Here is a 27,875-nt window from a genome sequence, read left to right as displayed (position 1 = left end):
TAAAAAGTCAAGTTGACTTCGTTGAAAATATTTGAAAACTCAGGACATTTCTGCAAAAAAGTCGGGACAGCAAAAAAACAGAAAAAAACTGGGACTGTCCCGAGAAATACGGGATGTATGGTCACCCTGCTTATTGCTATTCTATCTCTCAAAAAATTGTCAAATTTTGAAAAATTGATAATTATGGTTAAAATTGATGGGAAAGAAATGCTGATGGGTATGTACGAAGAAGGACTACAATAAATTGCTGTAAATAAAAATGTATTTTACGAAATAAATGTTATGTTATTGATATTTATTTAAAAATGTCTTGTTTTTGTTATGTAAAAAAGAAACACGTCACAAATATATATACGACATGAACGTTTATGTTTACAATCATAATTAATCGTACCGTGATTTGTAAGAAATTAAAATTATCTTCCTCCACGTTTTCAGTCAAGATTGAGCGAGTTTCAGCGAGTCAAGTGAGTTTAGTCGAAAATACGGGACATTTTGAAAAACAAATTCGGGACAGTGAAAATAAAAGATAAATAGCAAAATATAGGCCTACTTAGCAAACGTTTTGTGGTGACCTTATGCATATGACACATATGTCACGCATTTCCCGGGACATTTCCGTATTTTCACTTTATTTTGGCTGTCCCGACTTTTTTTGCAAGAATGCCGTGGTTTGTCGCGAATGTTCTGCATTGTAGAATCTACAAAGCCTACTTTTAGATGCTTATAGTTTTATACTTTATTAAAATCAACTATTGAAATTATTTTTCGACGCATAAATTATATCACTATAATTACAACTATGAATAAGAATATCGACCCTATAAACAGATCCCTTCTCCAGAGAGCCAGACGGTAAGGTTTCCCGGAAAAATCGAAGAAAACCGTGTGAAAATTTAATTTGACGACACCGCCCCTCAAGGGATCCCTTCTCAAGAGAGCGAAAGGGAAACGTTTCCGGGAAAAAATGACGAAAATTCTGCGAAATTTTAATTCGAAGAAATTGTAATATTTTATATCGCCCCTCAACAGATCCTTTTTCACGAGAGCGAAAGGGAAACTTTTCCGGGAAAAAATGACGAAAATTCTGCGAAATTTTAATTCGAAGAAATTGTAATATTTTATACCGCCCCTCAACAGATCCTTTTTCACGAGAGCGAAAGGGAAACGTTTCCGGGAAAAAAAGAAAATTCTGCGAAATTTTAATTCGAAGGAATTGTAATATTTTATACCGCCCCTCCACAGATCCTTTTTCACGAGAGCGAAAGGGAAACGTTTCCGGGAAAAAGTGACGAAAATTCTGCGAAATTTTAATTCGAAGAAATTGTAATATTTTATACCGCCCCTCAACAGATCCTTTTTCACGAGAGCGAAAGGGAAACGTTTCCGGGAAAAAGTGACGAAAATTCTGCGAAATTTTAATTCGAAGAAATTGTAATATTTTATACCGCCCCTCAACAGATCCTTTTTCACGAGAGCGAAAGGGAAACTTTTCCGGGAAAAAATGACGAAAATTCTGCGAAATTTTAATTCGAAGAAATTGTAATATTTTATATCGCCCCTCAACAGATCCTTTTTCACGAGAGCGAAAGGGAAACTTTTCCGGGAAAAAATGACGAAAATTCTGCGAAATTTTAATTCGAAGAAATTGTAATATTTTATACCGCCCCTCAACAGATCCTTTTTCACGAGAGCGAAAGGGAAACGTTTCCGGGAAAAAAAGAAAATTCTGCGAAATTTTAATTCGAAGGAATTGTAATATTTTATACCGCCCCTCCACAGATCCTTTTTCACGAGAGCGAAAGGGAAACGTTTCCGGGAAAAAGTGACGAAAATTCTGCGAAATTTTAATTCGAAGAAATTGTAATATTTTATACCGCCCCTCAACAGATCCTTTTTCACGAGAGCGAAAGGGAAACGTTTCCGGGAAAAAGTGACGAAAATTCTGCGAAATTTTAATTCGAAGAAATTGTAATATTTTATACCGCCCCTCAACAGATCCTTTTTCACGAGAGCGAAAGGGAAACTTTTCCGGGAAAAAATGACGAAAATTCTGCGAAATTTTAATTCGAAGAAATTGTAATATTTTATACCGCCCCTCAACAGATCCTTTTTCACGAGAGCGAAAGGGAAACGTTTCCGGGAAAAAAAGAAAATTCTGCGAAATTTTAATTCGAAGGAATTGTAATATTTTATACCGCCCCTCCACAGATCCTTTTTCACGAGAGCGAAAGGGAAACGTTTCCGGGAAAAAGTGACGAAAATTCTGCGAAATTTTAATTCGAAGAAATTGTAATATTTTATACCGCCCCTCAACAGATCCTTTTTCACGAGAGCGAAAGGGAAACGTTTCCGGGAAAAAGTGACGAAAATTCTGCGAAATTTTAATTCGAAGAAATTGTAATATTTTATACCGCCCCTCAACAGATCCTTTTTCACGAGAGCGAAAGGGAAACTTTTCCGGGAAAAAATGACGAAAATTCTGCGAAATTTTAATTCGAAGAAATTGTAATATTTTATATCGCCCCTCAACAGATCCTTTTTCACGAGAGCGAAAGGGAAACTTTTCCGGGAAAAAATGACGAAAATTCTGCGAAATTTTAATTCGAAGAAATTGTAATATTTTATACCGCCCCTCAACAGATCCTTTTTCACGAGAGCGAAAGGGAAACGTTTCCGGGAAAAAAAGAAAATTCTGCGAAATTTTAATTCGAAGGAATTGTAATATTTTATACCGCCCCTCCACAGATCCTTTTTCACGAGAGCGAAAGGGAAACGTTTCCGGGAAAAAGTGACGAAAATTCTGCGAAATTTTAATTCGAAGAAATTGTAATATTTTATACCGCCCCTCAACAGATCCTTTTTCACGAGAGCGAAAGGGAAACGTTTCCGGGAAAAAGTGACGAAAATTCTGCGAAATTTTAATTCGAAGAAATTGTAATATTTTATACCGCCCCTCAACAGATCCTTTTTCACGAGAGCGAAAGGGAAACTTTTCCGGGAAAAAATGACGAAAATTCTGCGAAATTTTAATTCGAAGAAATTGTAATATTTTATACCGCCCCTCAACAGATCCTTTTTCACGAGAGCGAAAGGGAAACGTTTCCGGGAAAAAAAGAAAATTCTGCGAAATTTTAATTCGAAGGAATTGTAATATTTTATACCGCCCCTCCACAGATCCTTTTTCACGAGAGCGAAAGGGAAACGTTTCCGGGAAAAAGTGACGAAAATTCTGCGAAATTTTAATTCGAAGAAATTGTAATATTTTATACCGCCCCTCAACAGATCCTTTTTCACGAGAGCGAAAGGGAAACGTTTCCGGGAAAAAGTGACGAAAATTCTGCGAAATTTTAATTCGAAGAAATTGTAATATTTTATACCGCCCCTCAACAGATCCTTTTTCACGAGAGCGAAAGGGAAACTTTTCCGGGAAAAAATGACGAAAATTCTGCGAAATTTTAATTCGAAGAAATTGTAATATTTTATACCGCCCCTCAACAGATCCTTTTTCACGAGAGCGAAAGGGAAACGTTTCCGGGAAAAAAAGAAAATTCTGCGAAATTTTAATTCGAAGGAATTGTAATATTTTATACCGCCCCTCAACAGATCCTTTTTCACGAGAGCGAAAGGGAAACTTTTCCGGGAAAAAATGACGAAAATTCTGCGAAATTTTAATTCGAAGAAATTGTAATATTTTATACCGCCCCTCAACAGATCCTTTTTCACGAGAGCGAAAGGGAAACGTTTCCGGGAAAAAAAGAAAATTCTGCGAAATTTTAATTCGAAGGAATTGTAATATTTTATACCGCCCCTCCACAGATCCTTTTTCACGAGAGCGAAAGGGAAACTTTTCCGGGAAAAAATGACGAAAATTCTGCGAAATATTAATTCGAAGAAATTGTAATATTTTATACCGCCCCTCAACAGATCCTTTTTCACGAGAACGAAAAAAAAAGAAAATTCTGTGAAATTTTAATTTTATGTAATATTTTATACCGCCCCTAAAGAGATTTGTTGGAAGAAGATATTTCATACTTTGCCTGGATTGTGTTTAGGCATTCTATAGAATGCCTAGGCAAAGTATAGAATAAAACCGGTATTTCATACTTTGCCTGAAACGACCAGGCATTCTATACAATGCCTAGGCATTGTATAGAATGCCTGGATTTCATACTTTGCCGGTAACATATGTTATACATTAGATCAGTCGACTCCACCTTTGACGATGGGGGGGGACAATGCCCACCCCCCGCCCCCTCCCCCACGTATCTCCGCCCATGCTCCCAAGTCTTCCTCGAATTCAAACGATGAGAAAGAAAAATTTTTGGTAAGAAAAATTATAGTAAGAAAAATACCCACACAGTGTTTTTTTAAAGGGAGTGACTCTTGTCAGAGTTTCATTTGATGGATCTTTCTCGCAAAACTATTTTAAAACAGTTCCATCATAATTATAATAGTTTCTTGATTTTACCACGATCCATCGTGATGACAGTCTTCTTGACCAATACCTTCTAAAGCAGAAGGTGTTGTCTTGACCCTGTATTTGCGGGAATTCCTCCAATCAGAGATTTGCTAAATATTTGAAATACAGTCATATAGTTTGCTCTCAAAGAATAAGGTCGTCGATGCCTCGCGGATAGAAAAAATGATTACCAAATAGTTTTTGTAGAAATAATACATATTTTTATTGCTTCTAGATAAAAAAAAAATGAGCACATGCTTCCACGATAAATTTTCACATTTTATATACATATTTGCTGCATATCATATTTAGGAAATACCGTATTCCCCCCCCCCCACATTAGCTGTCATGCTGGAAAACATCGAAGGAGAAAAGCATGCCGGGAATATCCGTATTCTCTGGCAAGCCGGGAAATTCGTGCCACTGATTCCGGAAAATTTTTGACTATCCAGACTTCAAGAATCATTTGAATTGGATGATTTTAATCTTGTCTGTACTCATTTTAGAATTTTTCTATGAAATTTCACTTTAGTTTTTGCTATCATTAATCATGGTTTATTGCAAATGTTGCAGTCTATATATAATCTCGTAAATTAGATGAGCTAAATGAAAAACTAGTAGACTGTGAAGTATTTTTTGCATTGTGATGAATTGCACTGCAAAATAAACTGTTCCAATAGAAATGCGACAGCATGTTTTTTTATCTCTGACTGTGCAGAGAAAAAAAAAAAAAAAAACGGCGTGCAAAACACGGTATCTCTGTATTTCTCGTACAAGGCTGACGATAATTACTTGAGAGCGAAAGTAAGAGTTCAATATTCATTATTGTTATCAAATTTCTAGACAAAACACGTTTGCTACAGTGAAAACTATCATGTTATTCCGATTCGAAAATTTATTTGAATTTGATATAGATCGATATCAATTTTCTGATTGTATCATCTGATCCTTGTTGAACCTCGCTTTTCCCGGCATGCCGGGAATAAACCAGACACAAACATTCGAAAAAGCTGATGCTCCCCCCCCCCCTTCGATGTTAATGGCATGCCACCTAATGCGGGGGAGATACGGTACTTATAGATCCATACGTCACTTCGAGCATCTCATCAAAGTCTCATCTATCAACAGGGAAAAATCGGAATCGAAGTGGTTTATCTGGTACGTTTATAAGTCTATTGTAACTGTCGATGTCTTCGTAATGGTATTCGATCCTATAATTCCGAATTATCTGTAAAAAGAGAAGGGAAAAAAAAGAATATCTTAGAAATTTCTTTCCACGTGTATTTCATCATCCGAACATTTCACAGGATTGAGAAATTAATCTTTCAAAGCAATCGTTTATCATATCATTCGTTTTTACTCCATTCACTTAAACAATTAACCCCGTGTAAATCATGAATAATGATCAAAAATGACGGTGATAGTAATTTTTAACAAAAAACCAAAATCTGTGCACAATTCATATACGTGGGGTTTTTTTTTACTTTCGCTGAAACGTTGCGCCATTAAGATATGACTGATTATCTCACTGCCAAAAAGAAAAAAAAATCACAGTAAGATCGATGCCCTCTTTATATGTTTCGAAATAATTCCACTTGAAGTCACTAATAAGGCAGTGGGTTTCAAGTACGTCTGGAAAATACGTCAAGGTTTCACAAATAATGTAAAAAAAAGCTGGTTGTTATCGGTCATCTCGAATAGCTATAAATCCCTCACAAGTCAAGGAAAAGGAAAATAACTGTTAAAACTATGTTTTATTGTTGCAACTTTTTTTTTGTCTTTCTTAATCTTTGTATGCGTTTTGTTTAACGGTATGAAGCTCTATAATGTCAAAAGAATATTATGTGGCCATACATGATCAAAACCCTTGCTCCGCGGGCCAAATGCGGCCTTCACTGTCATCTGACGTGGGCCGCGACATCGGATTTAATTTTGTAAAAATGAACTAAGCGACACATTTCAATATCACTTAAGTGGCCCCTAACCAGCGGTGCAGTTCCGCATCACTTGAGTGACCCGTGACATGTTCCCGGATCACTCAGTGGCCCGTAGCACACTTCCAAATCACTTAAGTGACCCGCGGCATATTTACAAATCACTCAAGAGCCCCGAACACACTTTCAGATCACTTGGGTGACTCTCAGCACCATTCTATATAACTTGAGCGACCAGCGGCACAGTTCCACATCATTCAAGCGGCCTGCGGCACATTTACAGATCATTGATGTGACCCGTGGCACATTTGTAGATACTCTAAAATGACCCATGGCAAAAGTTCCAGATCACTTGAATGTCCCGTGGCATATTCCTAACCCAGTTAATAGTTGTTATGTTTTAAGTGAATGAGAAGGGGCCCGCAAACTCCTAAATGTTGAGCACCGTTATTAAATACTGAAGTACAATCGAACTCGGTAAATAAATAACGACATTGAAGATTCCGAGAATTTTTTTAATTTCTCGGATTTATTAAGGTTGAAATTTTCAAGACCCTTTTAAATATCAAAAATGTAACCAGGTGCGATCAAAAATACCGTATAAAAAAATATATATACTATATTTGCACTTCCAGTTGAAATTTCATTATTAATGTGATTACGGCGATTATACTTTATCGATAAAAATGCAGGGCTCATTGGGACACAAACAGGACGTCGCCAATTTACCAATTATTGCTTATGAGCAGCCCTTTTGGTGTGAAATCAAACATCAAGTGAGTTTTATTTCACAGCAGTGAGTAAAAATATATTCACGGAAATAAAGTTTAATACGGCAGACATTTTTTTTTTAAAAATTCCCTGATTGTCATCAGTTCTCTATTCTAGGGATCTCTTAGGAAAACGCCATAGAAACGAAGGATAAAACAACGAAAAATATGGTGTTAATATTCGAGGTCACTGCGTTTGGATCGATGTTGTATGCAAGATTCATTAACATTTTTCCCTATAGGAATTAGCCAGGACTGATAATTATTGACGTTATAGCCAAGGTGTCGTGTAACCGAGTTTGACTGTATATATTATTGCTCTCTGAAACCGTCCATTCCTTTAGGAAAGAACGAAAACCATCCCAAAATTGTCTCTCTGGGCGGTCAGCGGTCATGTCTGTCTGTATGTAATGTTCTAATATTTAATAGTGCTAGTTTAATAATAGTATTTTACATCAAGGAAATAGACCTTTTTTTGAATATTTATGCTGAAGTGAACTCGAAAAGAGAAGTCATCTGGTCTCCTTCCGGAAATCGAACCCAGAGCCTCTTGCGGACCGGGCAAGTGTGCTACCAAATCAGGAAAGTGAGGTCGTGTCTCCAGTGGTATATATGGTAACGTACTTGCCCGGTTTGAGGGAAGACCTGGGTTCGATACCCGGTGGAGTCCAGATGACTATTTTTTCCGAGTTCACCTTGGCATAAATATCCAGATAATTATTTTTATAATTCATACATATTCATGTGTCATATTCATGAATTTTTTATCACGAACTTATCAAACATTCGCAAATAAGGTTAATAAATTCCATGAATTCGGAGAATGCAGCAAATTCCAGCTCTTTAGGAAGTTATTATTGTTTTTCAAAAATAAGCGTAGGCCGGGATTATACAGTGAAATTTGATAAAAGATCTTTTACAAAACTTGAAAACAACCGATAAGCCTAACGGTTGCATTCGTTGGAATGCAACCGATTCGCTTACTGATTGCATTTTTCAAGTTTTATAAAAGAACTTTACCAAACTTTGATAGTGTAATATCGGCCTTGCAAAAACTTGGAAGAAAAATATATTTCAAAAATTTATAATACCTGTGCGCGTGAAAACCACAAAATAAAATAACTCCAAAAATGCTGCGTTGGGTGTAATTCCTTGAATGATATTTGAATTTTTTTTTCATTTTTTCATTTTGAAAGCCAGGAAATCACATTTAAATTTTGAAAAACTACCTGATAAACAAACACACGTGAATGTAATGGTAATAAGGTGTCACTCTGTCCATATTTTTCCTCTTTTGTTTTTCAATGGCCGGGAATGCATTTTTATTCGTATTCAAATACCGAAAGCACATTTGTGTATTATGAAAAAATGTCAAGAAAAACTTTGTTTCCTCAATGAATTTTCTTTCAGCCCCCCCCCCCCCCCTCCCCATTTTGGAGATATTTTTGTCAGTTCTTGAACTCGATTTTACTTGAAACTGTAGTAAACTTGAACAGGATAATCATAAAAATGCTGCTGGTCCTGTGGCTAGGATGAGTCAGAATTATTTTAGAAATGGGGCAACTGCTGTGTATTTTATTTCCTTTTATTACGTACAGGGTTATTACTTGAATCGCTTTTCCGCAAATTACTTGCGAACCGTTGATCTTAGAAGCATACTTCCAATTGGGAACTATCTATCCAAATAACGTGTGGACCTCGGATACGTCATTCATATTGCAAGGGTATAGTTACTAAAATAAAAATAATTAACTTTTTATTTGGTTATTCTATGAGAGAAAAACTCAACTAGAAAGAGAGAAAGTTTTTTTGTCCTACCTGTCATGAGGCCAACAAAAATTGTTAAGTGTAGAGTTAGTAGTAAAGTGTAGAGTAGTTAATGGTATTCATTGAAATAGTGGGATTCAAAATTCGTTGAAAATAAAGAAAATGACTGCATAAACTAACGGGTATGTTGTTCTTTATGCTTGTTTCTTTCTTTCTTTCTTTCAAACCGAGCACAACTCAGGTCTATCACCATCTATGGGCGATTTACTACCTAGTGAGTTGTGTCGGAAGAGTAACTGTGCGTGTACTCTAACAGTCTGAGTGCGTATGCAGTGTTGTGTTTGATTTTTCAGTGCTGCCACATCTATATTTCAGACGTGAAGTGAGTGATGTGTTATGATTGAATTACATTTGTACTGTTTGTAGGTCTGTTGTTCTCTGTGGCGAGACTTTTTAAAGGGAAGATCGGCTCGCATTCGCGCCTTGAAGTTGGGAACCACAGAAAACAGACTTCAGCCGACCGCGGGATCTTTTATTGAACCCATAGTTTCTACCGCTCCTGTAGCGACGGTGGGGTTTGAACCCGAGTGCTCCTTATGGTATTCTTCCCCCTTTTTTCAGTAAATTTTTTCAAATTCAAATATCTCAGCGAATATTACACTTTGAAAAGTAGAATTTTTTTCTAGATACTTTATCTAGTTAAAAGTATGCCTCTAGGATCAACGATTCGCCATTAATTTATTTTACCAAGAGACTCAAGTAATCACCCTGTGTATAGTATTAATGATTTGCCTTTCGAAAATTCTAGTATATGTTTCTCGTGATAAGTGATGTTCATTTATTATTGAATATAATTCAGAAAAAATATTTGCAATTCTAATGATAATATTCATTATAGTATTATTAATTTCAATAATATTTAAAATTTAATATCTCAGGGGGGAAAAATATTTAAATGATCAGCTGTGATTTTTTTAGTTACTTGACTCAGAATCCATTAAAATTTGTTTGAAAAGAAAAAGTTAATGGATGCATCGACACCACTTATATTCCAGAACTTTTTTATAGTGTTTATATATACATAAATGCATAAGATAAGTGTGTGCCTGAAGGTCCGTAGAATTTTTAAAAGTGAAACATTCATCACATGAAGCATTTTTTCTTAAATTATTTATTTTTTTATGAATTATTTAGAAAAAGGTTATACGAGACGTAATAATAAATTAAATACGACATAACGTCCTACAACTATACACAGAGATAAAAATCACAATCTAGGAAATAATGAAATGATCTAACTCACTGAAAAAAAGAAAATTTAAATAATTTTCTTTCTGTATACAGTCAACGCTCGTTATAACGACCCACATCGTTATATGGAAAACGGACGGAATATTAGGAGGTCGTTACATCAAAAGATGAACGTATGGGATGGTCGCTATATGAAAACCGGTCTTTTTTAATGGAATGGTTGCTATAACGTGGAGTCGTTATAACGAGACCGTGACTAAAATAAATTCTCTGTGGATGAAATTAACAATTTTTAAGTTTGAGCGTAGAAGCAAAAAATGACTCTTCACCTTTGATATGACGAGGTTCATTTCACGTTGAGCGAATTTCCTTCCGATGCAACTCCTGGGACCGAACCCGAATGGAGCCGAGGTGATAAAGTAAGACTGTGGTTTGTCTTTCGGTGCCGTCTCCCAACGTTCTGGAAGAAACGTCTCAGGATCGGGGAAATTCTCATCGAGTTTGCTGGCCGTCTGATGATGGAGAATTGCATGCGTCTGAAAAATATATCATGAGACGTTAAATTTACCCATTTCCCATTATCATCACACGGTAGGAAACGACTAATTCGATATTTGCAATCAACATTTACAATAATGAGATAGCAATCAATTTCCCATGCATTTTTCTTTAATCGTTGCTCCAAAAATACACTATCAGTTCTCAGGAAAGTACTATTACTTAACCAAACATGCACCTCGAAAACATTCCTCTGGGGAATTTCTGAACGAATTGGTACATGCAAGCAGTGCCACCTTTAACAGTGACAGGGCACGGTGTGTAAATAAATTGTTGAGCTTGGGACGCCTTGACACTTTGAAAATTTCAGATTTATGAGAATTTAGCACAGAAAAAAATTCCAAAAACTAATGAAAATTAGTGCCTGATGAAAGAAATAATCTGAAAAGTAATGGGGAAATTTGGGATTGATGAATTATAAAAATAAGAAAACTAATTGAAAGAAAATGTATCAGCACCTATAAAAAATCAGAATTAATGAAAGAAATAATTCCAGAATTAATGTGAGACATAATTCCAGAGTAAATGGAAGACATAATGAAATTATTAAAATTCGGAATTGAAAATTCAGATCAATGCAAAAAATTATTCTAGAATGAATGATAGAAATAACAAAGTTATTAAAATTCAGAATTATCAGAACCAATGAAAGAATTTATTTCATGATTAATGAAAGAAGTACTCTTCAAGAACTGATGGAAATTCAGGATAAATAAAAAATACAATTTGAGTATTGAAGAAAGCATTCACCAATTTGGGGCTCCCAGTTTGATTCGGGGCTGTGGGGCCCTTGGGCCAACAACAAGAAACAAAAATTAATTTATTCACGCTGGGAGGCGGAATCCCCTTCGCACACGAAGTTTCCGTACTACCGTAAAAGTAGGGTACTTTGGCCGATGTTTTGTAAATTTCAAATTCACTTTCCAATAAACCCAATATTTGATTACTACTTCTAATTTCTGGTGAAATATATCGATAGGCTATCTTATATTATGTACATGTAAATAAAAAACTGATTTTTTTTAAATTTGCTAATTAAAAAATATATCATTTTTGAATCAATTTTACCCTTGTCTGTGGATAAGTTTGGCTCACTTTACTTTTTCCTATTTTAAAGTATTAAATAAAAAGCGAGGGTATTTCTTTTGAACCTGGGCTCGTAATAAAACTTCAATTTTTGAGATAAAACTTATATTTCAACTTGTATTGATCATAAAAATAATGTTATAAAACAATAAACATTTAATAACATTCATAAAACAATATTTCAATATTTTGTTTGGAATTTCTAATACATTAACAACCTACGTCTTACAAGTCACCCTAAAAAAACCTCTTAGACCTCTTTTAACAGGCTTTAAAGGCTTGGTTACTATAAACTCAAAATCACACATTTTGTCAACGTGACTAGTAAATGCTTCTTCTTCCTCGGTGCTAAAAACTTTAGGATGCGTGGTTTCTCGAGAAAATAGGATTTCAACATTGACGAAGTGATTTTATGTACATTTAAAATCTCAGATTATTTTTACAATTACCGAAAGTATTTGTGGAGTCATCAAATTTTCAGTACAACCTAAGCTTTTGTTTAAAAAGATATATTTCTCACCCCTGCAGGAACTCGATATCCTGAAAGCACGAGATCTCTGTCTAACACTCTACCATTTCCAATAGACACCGGGTTTAATCTGCAATATACACAAATATATTAAATATGTACTTTATGTTACTCATATGTATTAAAAATATGAACATACATGTTCATGACAAAATTAGTTTAAACTCCTAATTAAGGGAATAAATACGAGGATATTCCTTGGTCGTAAAATCGTAAAATTCGAACGTGAAAGAGAGAAGATGGAAACACCTAACTTCCAACTCGAGGTAACTCGAAACACCTTCAAGCATCCTGTTTTTGATCGTAATATTCACCACATGATACGTATATATACATTTCGACTGTATCGCAATGTGAATTCTTACATTCCGACTCTTTACATATGGTCTATCTATTACAACGGCAAGATCAAATAAGCCAAGTGTTTGCAGAAAGTGTTTGCTCAAGACTTCATTGAAAAAAAGAAACAGCGTTTCACGATGTGTGAGAAGAAGGAATTCACATATATCTTCATTTCTTCTCAAATAATATCCTAGGCGCTTCGTTTAATGTTAGAACAAATCTAGGATTATTCTTTAAGCAATATCGCCGAACACAGAAAACAGCCGCAAAACACTAGCCAATAAAGGAATCAACGTAAAGCCTTCGATGACCTCCATCAACATATAACACTGAAATGTTTGTCATATTCTAAGTTTTTCAATCTAAGTTTTTGTTTTGATTCTAAGTCGAATTTAGTTATTCATGGGTATTAGGTGATCATCCATTCTGAAAAACCCTTAATTCCTGCAAGTTATGTGTGACTTTAAAAATGGAAATGAGTAGGGGGTTGGTCAATACCTGAAAAGTCATCAATGATGACTTTTTAGCATCATTTGATCATTAGGTAGAAAACAACGCTCAATAGTTCGATGTGAATGTGCACATTATCTCTCCTTACCTTAAGCTTTCCTTCACAACTAGATGCAGATATCGCATAGTCTCTATCTTTCCGTTGATCCTGTCGGTTTTATTCGGAATAAACTGAATCAGCTCTTCCCTAAGCTTCGACTGGACTCTCTGATTTTTACAAAGATTGTAAAGAGCGAATGACGTTGTATATGCTGTCTGGAAACAAGAAATAATTCGTGTCCATAAAAACTATAGAGAATATGATATAATTTGATGAAAGAAAAAAGTCTGAAGCGTACATGCAATTATTATTTTATCAACTTTCATTTTTCTAACAAAAAGGTGTAAACTCAATTCATGAGAAAAGACGCGTTTGCAACACATCATTTAAAAAATACATGCCTATCTGTGATTAAGAACATGTTGCATTTTTTTTTTTCAATGGAGAGTGTTTCTGTTTGAGTTCTTGATTATTTTCAAGAATTTTCTTTTGTAATATAATCGGAAAAGCATAATTATAGTCTTTCTCCATGAATATACAGTCTATAATCTGCTACTTAAAACTATCTCTGTTAAACAAGATGATTGCTTATTGAAAGCAGTTATCTGGCTACGACGGCATTTGCCGTCGCTATCATAAGTAACAGTGGTGCCTACGACGGCGTATGCCATCATGCAGATTTTCGGTCTTTATCACGTGGATATGCCGGAATAGTTCGTCATACTGCTGTTGCCACCTGCATAGGCATCCTTCTACTTTATTATCTCACCATTAGATGGAATCGAATAATTTAGCTGCTAGGCAGTCCAGTGGTTAGGGGGAGCTAGCCTCTGACTGCAGGTCTGGATTCGGATCCCGATTCGGGCATGAATGTCTACTAACATTAAAAAAACTCCCTGGACAGATCTTACGGATCTCTTGGGAATACGTGAGGATCACATTGTTCTAAAAAAATAAAAAATTATATTTCAAGATCTGAGGTTAGTATTACTATTATCTTCTCCATGCTTTGCAAGGCTGAATCCCCCAAGCGTTTTATAAATATATTTTCTATCTTATAATAGGAACATACTGGAAAAAATATATAAAATTTGCATGTCATTTTATAAATTTCAATGCATAATTTTTAACATGAATTGCTGAGAAATATTTTTCTGCATTCATTTTGAACTTGAACAGCCCATGCTATCATTGCACTTTTTTTAATTAAGAATTCAGTATTTCTATTTAGAAAACTAATTAGTTTTACTAATTAACTTTTATTATTATTTTTTGATTTGAATATATAGCAAAGAACATCAGTTTTAAGGTTTCTTTATAAAAAGTTCAGTAAAAAAATGTTTTAATAGCTTCAAATTTCTAAAAATATAAAAAAGAAGAGAAAAAGCATGCGCATCTTCATAAAAAGGAGCATCGTGGGTAACACACGGAGAAATTAATTGTCCAGGTGACTGGTTAAATTTGGTTTTGATAGAATTAGAAATGTGAAGCAATTCGAATATGTAGTGAGTCTTACGCTATCGATACCGGCGAGGAAAAGATCCAATATCATGGTGAAGACATCTTTGTGATCGGCCTCTGGTACAGCTAACATTTTTGCTTGCATCGAGTTCGTGAATTTATCGGGATCTTTCGATGCCTCCTTCATGTTTTTTTCGACCATACTGAAGCAACACAAAGCAAAAAAATACAGCAGGATGAAAAACAAACATTCTAACTTCATTTTCGGCCTGCACATTGATGTTTAAAATTCTTCATTTGTGAATACAAATGTCATTATGCTTCTAAAAGTTTGAATCGTCCAAAAAATTCATGCTTTTTAACGATTTTCATTCAAAAAAATTTAATTTGAATTTTTTTAATTAAATTCCCTTCAACATAATTATATTCGTGTGACTTTAACTGTCATATAAATAAAATCTTGCAAAACCGTATTACAAAACTGAATGGTGATTTACAAGATTTCATACTAAATTTCGGGATTTTAGCTTTAATTAGTTAAATTCACGATTTTTCTGGGAAGTAGCGTAGGGGGAAACTGTTGTACATGTACAAGTACAAATACAACGCCACAACAGGCAAATTGCCCAACGAGGTGGCTGACTTAAGAACCTCATAGATCCCCGAGCCATTTTTCCCCGAGCCCACCCTTCCGGAACCCCCAATGAATCGGTACATGCGGGAATGTGCGTGTACGTATAGTGCAACCTGACGTAAAGTTTTTTGTTTCTGTGTAATGCTTGTTATGTGTAGTGCTGCCATCTGCCATCAGTTTTTCAAACTATGAGTGAAGTGTTATAATTGAATGATTTATCGTTGTAGGACTGTTGCTCTCTGTGGCGAGACTTTTTAACGGGGAGATCGGCTCGCATTTGAAGTTGGGAACCACAGAAAACCAACTTCAGCCGACCGCCACTGTGGAGTTCGAACCCGGATTCTCGCATCGCGAGTCCGTCACTATAACCACTCGACCACCACAGCGGCTATGTTCCATTACTATGGAACATAGTAATCCTTGAAACACTTTGAATAGCTTTAATAGTATTGTTTTCTAGCTGAAGCTTCTGGAGTGAGAGATTAGAAATACATAGCCTCACAACTGAATGTCATATTTAAGCTCTTTGTCTGTAACCATTGTATAGATTTTGAAAGTAGGCACGTTTTAGTAACAAAATTACGCTCTTCTTCTTGCCGTATTTCTTCTCAATATTTCACGTTTTAGTATTATATAAATTTAGTAATTATAAACTATGCAATCACCTGATGAACCACACCAAGCACTCAATCATACTAAGACTGTGCATAAAGCTATTTGTATTTTTCACCACTGGTGGAACATTGTGTACCTTAGAACAGTGTAGTTTTTTTTTTTCATTTAGTTCTATACTTTTCTCCCATCAAAAAAAAAACTTCAGCTATCCCATTTTTTTCTCGTCGATCATCCCAAATTTTTTGGAAAAAACATAGTTTACAGTGTGGGACGCACCTACTTTAAGTTACCTGGGCGACCCTTTGACAATATGCATTCAAATACAAGATTCAAAGTAGCATGCGCTGGTATAAATATATACACAAAAATTCGAGACCGCACAAGCAAATAAGTAAAAATAAAAAATAAATCGGGGGTCCCTGGCGTGGGACCTAAAGGATCCCGAGTTATGTGAATTCAAATACAATTTCTAAAAGTATATGCGAGGGCAGGCAAATTCGAAAATTATCAGGTTATACAAGTTCGGGGGGGCCATTTTAGGGTGCCTAGAGTACACTTTGATAATATGCATTCAAATGCTAGATTTAAAGAAGCGTATACAAGCATACAAAAATGAACAAAAGTGCGAGACCGTGTAATAAAATCGGGAGGGGGGGGGGAGCTGGTGTAGAACCTAAATGACCAAGAGCCATGTACAATTTCTCATATGGTGTTTTTAAGGGTATTTATGGCAAATAACTTAAAAAATCCCATGCAAAATTATCTTTAAAAGATAAAATTAATTATCTTTAAAGCCAAAGAGTTCCACCCGGACCCGCATCGTGTGAATAGCTCCATGTAATCTAATGTACAAAACATGTATGTGCGGATGCGGAGCCCGCACCTATATAAGTTTTGACAAATGCGGACGCCATCCGAACCCGCATGAATACTTCGAAGTTGCATTTGCGTTTGCGCATTTCGCACCGTCTGAAAGGCTCCGTATATACCGATTGTTAAAACTTCTTCCGGACCCGAGTCCGCATCCAAATCCGCTCCGTGTTAAAGGGCCCGTAAGCGCAGATATTACTTGAAGTGCAGTGAGCCCCCTCGGTTATTCGTGGGTTTCATATACGCGATTTCATAATCTACCCAGTTTTTTTAGGAAAAATGCTGTTCAGGCCTATTTCTCGTATTTGAACAAAATAGGAATTATATATGTTAACTTAAGGTTCATACCGTTTCTCCCCTTCTAAATTTTCTTTCTAGTTCTTCTGAAAATGTTTCTGAAAGTGAGAAAGAACTGTCTCAGCCTGCCCCTATATATCGCTCCCTATGATTAGGGGATCATCGCCGAGTTGGCGTATTTGTTTTAAGATAATTATGAACATTTATAATTATCCATAGCTATCCATAATTATTATGGTTAGCTATGGCAACCCTAACGATCCAAGGAATCTGAATATCGATATCTCAGTGATACATATGTAGGTATATATAGGCAGGACCGGAACTGGGGAGGGGGAACAACTGTCCCGGGTGTCAAAATTTAGGGGCGGCAGTGATGGGTGGGAACAAAGAAAACCATTACAAAATTATCAATTATCGAATTTTAAAGTTGTAGGGGGGTGGCAAAAATCATAGTTACGATCCTGTGTGTAGGGATCAACTGAGCTGATCACTTCACAAAGTGGCCAACTTTTATATGTTCCAAAAGGTATAACTACCTCTCCTTTGTGAAAATAAAAATCACGTACAATTACTCTTGAAAATCAAAAACTGCAAAGAGTCTGAGCCCCCCTGATACAATAATAAAGAAATATGAGATTTTTTATTTGTTCTTATTATACCTGGCGAGAAAATCTTGGGCAGCAACGAGCCTCTTGTAACTGGGAGTCGTAAAGAACCCGAAAAAGGGGCTCATCTCGGTGATGTAAACGGCCTCGTGCGTGTCGTGCGCGGCTTTCAATAACTCAGTGATCTCTTTGTTGCCTTCTTCAGACAAGCAGCCGAGCCTTTTGTTGAGCGTGACGGCCCCAACACCTGAAATTCAAAACGCCCATTCACACACACAAAAGTTATTTCACGTTGACAAAAACCATCTATTTTCTTAGCTTTTTTTCAATATTCGGTCGTGCTGTTTTATTTGCAACTTTGTTTTTTTTTTTTTTTTACTCACATTCTACCGCAAATTTCAACAGCTCGGGTTGGATGTCGAATTCCATCTTCTCGTTCAATCGCTTAGGAATTCTGGAGACGAGGTCATCAGATATATCTTCCAGAACCGTGGAATAATGATCAACTGTCTGTGGACTGAGAAGAATCTTCTGGAAAAGTCTCCTGAATCGATACCAGTCTTCTCCGTTGCTATGAATCACGCACAAATTATTCGGACAAAACAAAAATGGTACCGAATAGAAAAAAATATATGTTACGATGTGTGATAAATTGGTTATTATGCATAATCGCCAATCATCTCGGTAAGTTTGTTAAATTTATCACTTTTACCTACAGATATGGATAATACCCAAGTGTCGTTGGTAAATTGGATGTTATCGCTTTCACCGGTGATTATGCGCAATATCTTAATGTAATTGTGTATATATTGTTTATAATTTGTGTTAATTGCATTTTTAATTGGGTTGCTGAATTTTTGAAATATATGACATCCATATTTTTATGGGCATCTTTTCATCAGCCACCTCGTTGGGCATTTTGCCTCTTGTGGCGTTGTATTAGAATTTGTATAATTGGTTAATTTGATAAATATGAAAAAATCCTGAATGAGTCTTATAGGGGGTCCGATTGTAGAATACGTTGAATAACAGTTTGTTAAATTGGGGTCTAATTTCATACGCACAGAAACTTGTAAAAATTCGTTAAATCGAAGAATTTGTTAAGTAATAGTTCATTATATCGGAGTGTACTAGCGAAATTGGTTAAATGATAGATCATAATATAACGCTTTGAGTATTGTGCATACATGATCATCGGTTAGTGATAATTCTTTTAGCATTTATCAGATTTACCAACCACGCTTGAATGTTATACATAATCCCTAATATAAGTGATAAATTTAAGGAAATATATCAAACTCACAGAAATGGTTGGATGATTATGCACAATAACCGGATTTATCACATTTACCGAAACATCTACACGCAATATGTATTCATAACCAATTAAATATTGCAGTAAAGAGCAGAGAGGAAAAAAATATCACCTGGTTTATCATTTCAAAACAAACAAGAAATTGGTGGGGGGAAATAGCTTTTCATATATATTGTATAATCAGAGCAATCTTTCTTTTTCTCAAATGAACAAAAAATCACTTTTATTAATATCTTTTCTCACCGATCATCAGCATCATCATGTGTGTGTTCGTGTCCTTCACTAAAGATTTTTGTTTTTAATTTCTCCTCTCATCGCATCAACGCCAAGTTCAATTCAGTCCATATCTCACGGACTGTAAGCAAAGGTCATAAACTACGATAGTGTTTATCGGTCGTGTAACAAAGTCATGTGCAAGTTACAACAAGGAGTACCACTAATCGATAGCTGTTCAAAACCTGATACAGAATATAACGGACGTGAAACACGTTGTTCCCCAGACTAGTGATGGGCAAACTACGGCCCGTGAATGTGTTCCGGTAGTAAAATATCAATACACACAACACAATAAATACCCAGACTGACCGTATTTCCTTTGTAAAAATACTAGAAACAGAGAATCGGGATGTATGTGGTATATCACAAATTATCGTTAAAAAAATGCCAAATGCAAGTTAACATGCTAATTATGGCAAAATGAATTTTAAAAGCAAGTAAACTTGAAAACTGTCACTAAAATTGTTGCAAAATCACCAATGGCTGGAAGTAGGGAGTTTCCACAATACGCAATAAGTGAAAATTCATAATTTACCAAACAAAATGTATGTTTGACAAATATGTGTGATGATTATGCTTATACATGACTGTAATTAATTGCGATATAAATTATATTATAATAATTATGACTAAGACATGAAAAAAAATCTCAACTCTTCATTTCAAATGTTCGGTTAAACCTCATTGAAAATAAAAAGAGAAAATCGGAAATTTTATAAAAAAAAAAAGTTTGCACGTCCAAAATGACAGAAATGTCCCGTAAAATACAGGTCATATGGTCACATTAATAATACAAGTTTCTGTCCCGCGAGCGACAGAATAAACGCATATCTGACCCACGGACTGAAAAGTTTGCTCACCCCTATCATAGGCAATGCCGTAATAGCAGCAAAGTTAGAGAAATGTGGTACAAAAATGAATTTAATCCGGGAATATACCTTGGGAAAAGCCCGACGTTCTTGTAGATGTCAGGTCTTTCCAATCGGTATTGGGCGAGGGCGTGATGACTCTTCCTCATTGGGTATTTACCGGAGAAATGATAGACCGTCAGTATGTCTTCAGGATTGAAGACGTGCACCATCACCTTGTTTTGAGTTAGCTGCTCTCTGATTATCGGACCGTATTGCCGGTGCATCTTCTCATAGGTCCTGTGGATTTTCTCAAACGTATATTCACCTACAATAAAAAATTTTGAGAAGAAAAAGAAACCAAATCTAGAGCACTGAACACGAGCTGTATTGCATTAAATTTTTTATCGATCTTTTATTACATAGTAGACGCTGCTTATTGGAATCATTGCTAATGTTATCATTCGGGTATCACTAGCACTTTTGCAAAGTACAGACCAATGTCATAACATGGGAAAAAATTCGTTTATAATTATCAGGACTTCAAATTATTTTTCGTCAAAACCTTTTTTCTTCTTGTGCATTATGAAGCTAGGGGTGAACCAGAACAATTTTTTTCTCTATAAGTTATCGTTATGAACCTGCAGGACTTTGTAGGAGGTCAGAAGGCTCCCCTGTTGACATTCCCGTACTCAGTTCACAATATCATAATCAGGCAAAAATATTCGTTATGATCCATGTACTGTAGCGCTTCTTTTGCAATTTCTTTCCTACAGTGAAGGATTGCAGTACAAAAAATCCCTTTCTTCAGTTCACGGTCAGTTTCTTTCAGCAGACCATATTCACAGTTCCTCGGCCGAAGGACTTCCGTAAGGGATCTATGGAACGTATCGTGCATCAAAAAAGTATACCCTAATTCACAATGCACATTAAACAGTGCCATTCTTAATCCATTTTTACAATTTCTGAGTTTAAAAAAAGGATTTTAGCTTAAAGGAAAATAAAATTCTGTTTTACAATACGGAACATGAAATTGCACGATTTAACATTTTGAAACCAGTTATGTGGGAAAAAAAGAGGTTATTTCGTTTCATTCGTCCCATGATACCAAAAAAATATTCCCGTTCGCGAGCCGAATAGAACCCCTTGGTGCCACATTTGGTCTACGGGCCAGAGGTTGCGCACCCCTGATTTGCATTGGTTTTTAAGAAATGTTCATGAGCTTACTGTTGTTCACACCAGAAACTTTCGGGTTCCCAGGAAAGGATTAATTCATTTTGCATTCTAATTCCTATGGGAAAAATTGTTTCGGTTTACGAACGTACTTCAGGAACGAATAAGTTCGTAAATCGAGAGTCAGCTGTGTATATTATAGATTCAAGCACCAATCATATAATCGGGTAGTCCGCGCGCTTTCGTGTTGTTTTTTTCCCCATTATACTTAAGAGCCTATGCTGAGCACTGAAATATTTGGAATGCGTTAAATGTACTCACCAATGACTGGCAAATATCTCCATATGTTACCTATTAGGGGTAAAGGTTTTGGACCGGGCATCATTTCGAACGGTTTGACATCCACCGTCCTCGAGTCAGTTATTGCCTCTGCATGTGTACATGATCTCCTCGTCAGATGAGGAACGATGCCGCGTGCCACGAAAACCGAAGCAGATGAAGGCTTCATCTGAAAGCAGAAAATGCGTACTTACTGTAATGCTTAGCCAACATAATGCGATCATGAACACGTGACCGCACTGGAACATGAAAAATGAGTACCACGTTTATATATTTATGTATCACTTATCCATGGCATTTATATTTTATATTCCCTTGGAAACTTCAAAAGAATACTCAAGACAAATCTTCATAGATATCAGAGATGCCATTTCAACAGCTTTTGCGCTGTTTTATGCAGAGAGAAACGAAACAAATAGAAAATTGTTTGTCGAAAATAGAAATTCTATTCCAAAATTCAAAAAAAGATTAACCGAAATTTTTTTACACCGTCCAAGCTGAGATAATATTCACAAAAAGGCGTATATTTCATGTCAGAAATAGGAGGGACAAAAAACAACGTAGTAATTCACCTAGCAGCTGTAAATTTCAATTTCCTTGGAAACTGCCCCCATGAGTACCAAAATGATTCGTAGGATCGTAGGACATAAATTTATTGTTATTTGCTAGTGCTACGTAGTTTTTCCTCCAGTTCCAGACAAAGTTATTGATTTAAGCATATTTCATGTCGTTCCCTAGTATGGAAAAAAAGTTATTTGATAGGAAAAATTACCATCCCCTCACTCAATATTTTTTTTTCAATTACAACTAAACGCACCTTACGCTCACACAGTCGTGTGAGCACAACTTAAAAGAAGGTTGGAGTTATCACGTGCCCAATTCCATGTACCAGTTTTCGAAATGGAAAAAAACAAATACACAAATAAAAGTGCTTGTTTTCCCTACACAGGCTATCCCAAATTGTTAGCACAACAGATATCTCTGCAACCGTTGATTCTTGAAATATACTTACGAATATAAAAAGTTTTTAATGACGTGCAGTCACTTAAAAATCTCAAAATTTCTTGAGGGATCATATACATAAAAAAATTAAGAATAAACTAACTTTTTATATGGTCCCCGTGTACTGAAACATCCAGTTATTGAAATGTAGATCCCGCTCTCAAAGTCATTTACAAAACATTTCACATTTTTAAATGAGATATATTCATCGAAATTTTTTAAATGCGATATATTGATCGAGATGTTAAGTATTTCGCTGTTTTTTGAAACTTATCATTGTATTGGCAAGTTTTCATTGGCTCAAAAGTTGCCATTTTTAGGGACTGTACACAAATATAGAATGAACTCAACCATTATATTTTTTTTATTCACAATAAATAACAATTAATTTTTTTAACAATTGCAGAATTTTTGCAACTTCGAATTTGATTTACGTTTCGGAGTTTGTGAGCCACACTCTCAATATGTAAGAATAGATCAACTCTGTCCAAGAATATTAAGAAGTCATCATCAAATAAGGCAAATACACGAAAATTCGTGTATTTGCGTTATTCGTTGATGAACACACACTCAATCATTGCAATAAATGCTGAAAACACTCCGAAGTCAAATATGTCTGTTAATATTACATTTAAAAAAATGCAATTTTGTTGTGAATGACGTCTCAGAGCAAATGAGAAGAGCTATTTTTCGTGTGTACGACCCCCTGGCGAAATTTTAGACATTTTGAGTAAGCGCACGTCCTTTGAAAACTTCTTATAAGTGAAAGTATATGTTTCTAAAATCAACGGTTGCATATAGTCCTATGAACAAACAATTTGGGAAAGCCTGCATATTTATTCTATGACATTATAAGTGATAATTATAAGGGACCACGCTGGAGAGAGCAAATACATTATAAGTGCTGGCTTTGTAAACATTTACGTGTATTTTACAAAAAAAAAAATCGTTTGACTTTTGGATTCAGGATTGTTTTCTTATTTGTCTCCGTAAGTTCCACCTGTTTTTTATGTATTTTCGAATTCCTAAATGTTTTTGAAAAGTTCTGCGGATGATTATTATTATCAATGTGTGATACATATCGCAGGCTTTCATCGCTTTTCATCATAATTTGTAACAGAAGGTAAAACACGGGTGTAAACCAGAAGCTCAGTGGGTTAATGATCTATTTCGATGATGAATTTTTTTCTTTTCTTTTTTTCGCCCATGGTGGAAATTAATAGAACGACGAAGGATAAGGCTGAAAAATGTGCGATATGTATATCTTCTCGGTCAGATACTTTGCAGCTTATTATCACTATCAAAAAAAACATTTTCTTTCACTCCGAGTACCTCTCATTCCATATAAGTTTTTTCGAAAATTACTCCACAATTAACAGTTCCTAAATGATGAAATGGGTGATGCATTTAACTGAGTATGTACTAGCTAATGGTCAAAAACGCTTCACTCGAGAAAGTACATTTTTGACCTTGTATATTATGCATTAAGGTATCTGACTACGTTCGAGAGCACTTTTCTATAAAATGGTACTAGAGTGAACTTTAAAAACATTTTTGATAAAAAGTGCCGTAAACTGATGAAAACGATCATAAATTTTGGACTCCTTTTTGTCATTTCCCTAAAACTTATGATTCTGGTTTACACCCGTGTTTGACCTTCTGTTACAAATCATGATGAAAGCGATGAAAGCCTGGGATATGTATCATCGATTATAATAATCATCTTTTCACTTATTTTTATGTCAATTTTTAAGCAAAATTCATGTAATATTCGAAACGCGATTGCAAACATTTCTGTGAATGAAATGTTTTGTTATTTCGCAGTATATTCAGCTAGTCATGGTGCACGTTTTGAAATAAAATTTTAAGGATTGTATATTATGCTCATAAGTAACTCTGAAATCTGTTAATGTATGTGTGAATTTTTTGAAATTTCAATAAAACACTGTAATTAGACAAATACAGCATATGTGACAGACCTCATAGGTTCATAACGTCACCAATATATGCCAGCATATCATTTTCAAATTTTACAACGATACAACGAATAGATTTTTAGAAATCCAATTTCAAACTCAGACTAAATATCAAAAAAATAGCATTCTTCGTAAAACACGTTCAAGTTTTTATTCATGGAATACTGGTATGTAAAAACGCAACACAACACTGAGTGGAATAACTTCGATTCTAAGCGTCACATAAACAAAACAAGGCCGGTTTTGGAATCACAATAAAGAGGGCTATAATAAAAAATAGTAAAAATCGATATTTTATCCCAAAAAGACGTTTTCAACGTAGTCGGATACCTTAAAAAAGAAAGAACTGAGAAAAGAGTAAAATATAAGCACACAATCATTCAAACAAGTTCGAAATGGCTTTTATGGTAATACTTGGAAGTACTGTTTTTGAAGAGAGAAGATTAGTCTTTTTCTGGCCGGAGTTTGCAGACTTATTAAAAGTGTCCGGGAAAATTGTTATATGTCTGATCGAGTCGTATCATAACTCGATCACGACACAACAGCATATAAAATTTTAATAGGTCATTGCTGTGTTTCGACGTAGCAATACAACAACAGTAGCAATGGGATATGATGATGCGATGTTTTTACTTCATCTATCTCCGAGTGTTTATTCCATTTTCACCGATTTTCTTTTAATAATAATAAATTATTCTGACAGTTACATAAGCGAAAATACCCAATTTAAAAAAGAAATTTTAAGACGCAAATACTGTACTCTAGTAGTTTCTTGAAATTTCTACAGAATATTTTATTGTTCTTTTCAAAATACAGCAGTCTTCATATTTATAACGAACTTCTATGAATCAAATTTTTTTTCAATAAAATCTTTAGTGAAATGCTCACATTTTCCTTAATGAGCTATAAAGAATCGTCAAAACTATTTATATATAACGACTTATTTGATAGAACAAAGCAACTTCATTATATTGAGACTCGACTGAAGTTAAATACAGTAAAAGTTTATTATAACGACTGTTTGCAGTCACGAGAAAAACTGCTGTTATAACAGACTTCTCGTTAAAAGCGAATTTCCAATTTTTTGCTCTATCATGTTACAAAATTGCAGATAATTGCTACTTTATCTGCATTAAAATGTCTTACAGATCATTCCGTTCTAATACTAGCAACTAAAATGAACTCTATTATATGAAATTCATTTTTGGTCTCGCAGCAGTTAATGTCTGTTGACCAACAGACAATTAAAAGCCTCAATTATTGTTACATCGCTTCTCATCCATGGCTGTATGGACTCGTGAACATTTTCCCGCTTATCGTAAAGGTTTTTTAGCACGATTTTCTCAGTCTTTTGAAAGTGACTTTAAACTACAAGTTGTGGTGCCGTGATGTCTTGGAAGAGAGATAAAAGTCGAATAAAATCATCACTCAACCCATGGGAAAAATAAAAAATAAGAAGGAAGATAGAGTTAAGACAATTTGACTTTTCTGTGACCATTCTTTGTTCGAAGTGCCTCTGAGTAATTTTTACGAGGAGCATGTGCCATGACAAAAGTCATCTTGTTTAATTAATTAATTTGAAAAAAGAGAAGGTAAAACTAGCATTTTTGAGAATTCTTCTGACGTTATAGCGAATGCTTCCTAATTTTCAACTCGCTATACCCGAATAATTTTTGTATCTTCAACGTTAGCTATTTGATAATCACTTGCAAATCAGTCGTTATAGCGAGATTTTCATTATAAAGACTTTCACTGTATGTATTTTATAGCACAATAGTGTATGCAGCATATACCTGTAGTGATTTTCAGTTATGGTATATTCTTTTTTAGTTTGAAGAATAATAATAATATGTCGTTTTTTTCGGTATTAGTACTAAGAGATATGTTTTCATAAACCTGAAGGATACATATTGTAAACCCTTTTTTTTTTATAAATTATGTGACAAGAAAGTACAACCAAATTGATTTCATATTTCTCTATATTTTAATTAGTTTTGAACTTATAATAATTCATCTTTAATCCCCTATGGTTCACCCTCATAAAAACGTATTGAATTTTTTTTTACAAATACGGATGTAACTGGGTGCTGTTAGCATATTCTTCATTGAAACAATAGATCAACAAGACAATATAATTAGAGTGGATTTTTTTAATTAATTACAATCGAGGATAAAATATCACGTAAAATTCAAGAAGCGCTCGAAAAACAACGACAAGAAATCAACTCTTCTTAGATAAAAAAAAGGACTGAACTTATATAGGCCGTATTTTGAACTGAAATGACACTAAAAGATGTATTTTCTAAAACACTAAAAAATTGAGAAAAGAAATTTGTATAATGTTTTTTTTATCATGTATTTGCATGTATATGGAAACATACGCAGTTCCATAGAGGGCAAAAGATTGTTTAATAATTCCATCAGAAGAGATTTTGATTAATCGAAGAAAATCATTCGAATTCCATTAATAGTTTTATTCGTCGATCCGGGGTTGCTCTGGTATTCTACAAATATGTTCTTAAACGATTGCATGGAAGGAACATTTTTCCGATTTGTTTCTTAAGTCTGATAAAATCAACACTATTTATACAAAATGCTGTTCAGTTTCCCCGAACTTCGTTTACTAACCACAATACCTTAATTATTTTTCTGTTTTCAGCCGATCTTAATTTGATGTTCACAAAAAAAACGTCTCTTCGTTGGGAAGTTTTATGACATTATCTTTATTGACTATGTCATAAATCGCAATGAAAAAACGCTAGTTTCAGCAAAATTGGATATTTTCAAAATGAAAAAAAAAGATATTGAAAAGGCGACGAAAACGAATGAAGATGCGTTCTTAGAAGTTTAGCACTGATGTTATTATTATTATTTTTTAATTTCATTTTATTCAGGCTATATTTCATAATTTTTTTAAATGAAAAAAGAAATGTGCTTACGGTACCTTGTCTGACTAGAGGTCTCGAGATTTCCGTTCAATAGTTCCAGATGTTTCTGGAGAATGTAAACATCGCTCACATCCTCCGATTCGACATGTCAGAGACGAACATCACACATGTGATGCCAGAGATCGTTGAAATTTTCTACCAGTGAAAAATAGGGAGTTGAGGGGTGGAAAGGCAGCGAACGAGAGAAAATATCTTCTCCTCCGCCATCTGCACCCACGATTACGTCAAGAACAAACTGATACACGATGATGATGTGTTTACGTC

General features: G+C 34.9%; 1 protein-coding gene across 1 annotated transcript; it reads right to left on the bottom strand.

The window, feature by feature from the left end:
• Window positions 1–4,665: 4,665 nt before the first annotated feature.
• LOC149076764 (cytochrome P450 302a1, mitochondrial-like) lies at window positions 4,666–27,848 on the bottom strand. Its single transcript, XM_089244425.1, has 10 exons — window positions 27,608–27,848; window positions 21,668–21,854; window positions 20,264–20,501; window positions 18,118–18,305; window positions 17,789–17,981; window positions 14,766–14,913; window positions 13,298–13,464; window positions 12,349–12,427; window positions 10,514–10,720; window positions 4,666–5,690 (listed from the first exon to the last, which is right to left on the bottom strand). Exons 2-10 carry the CDS (start codon window positions 21,852–21,854, stop codon window positions 5,577–5,579), a joined length of 1,521 nt encoding a protein of 506 aa, XP_089100551.1. The 5' UTR covers window positions 27,608–27,848; the 3' UTR covers window positions 4,666–5,576.
• Window positions 27,849–27,875: the final 27 nt, after the last annotated feature.

The sequence above is a fragment of the Pholcus phalangioides genome, unplaced genomic scaffold, assembly GCF_987345545.1.
Source record: "Pholcus phalangioides strain wild (caught in Gottingen) unplaced genomic scaffold, Ppha-v1.0 ptg000015l_1, whole genome shotgun sequence".
In the NCBI taxonomy this organism is placed as follows: Eukaryota; Metazoa; Arthropoda; class Arachnida; order Araneae; family Pholcidae; genus Pholcus; species Pholcus phalangioides.
The sequence above is the reverse complement of the archived record's forward strand: the minus strand, read 5'-3'. Positions and strand labels throughout refer to the sequence as shown.

Excerpts from the sequence above, each read along its gene's own strand:
- LOC149076764 (XM_089244425.1), bottom strand. The coding sequence starts at position 21,854 with ATGAAGCCTTCATCTGCTTCGGTTTTCGTGGCACGCGGCATCGTTCCT. Across the intron at positions 17,982-18,117 it reads GTTGAAATTTGCGGTAGAAT|GTGTTGGGGCCGTCACGCTC; the intron begins GTGAGTAAAAAA and ends TTTGAATTTCAG. Across the intron at positions 13,465-14,765 it reads TCCTCGCCGGTATCGATAGC|ACAGCATATACAACGTCATT; the intron begins GTAAGACTCACT and ends TCTTGTTTCCAG.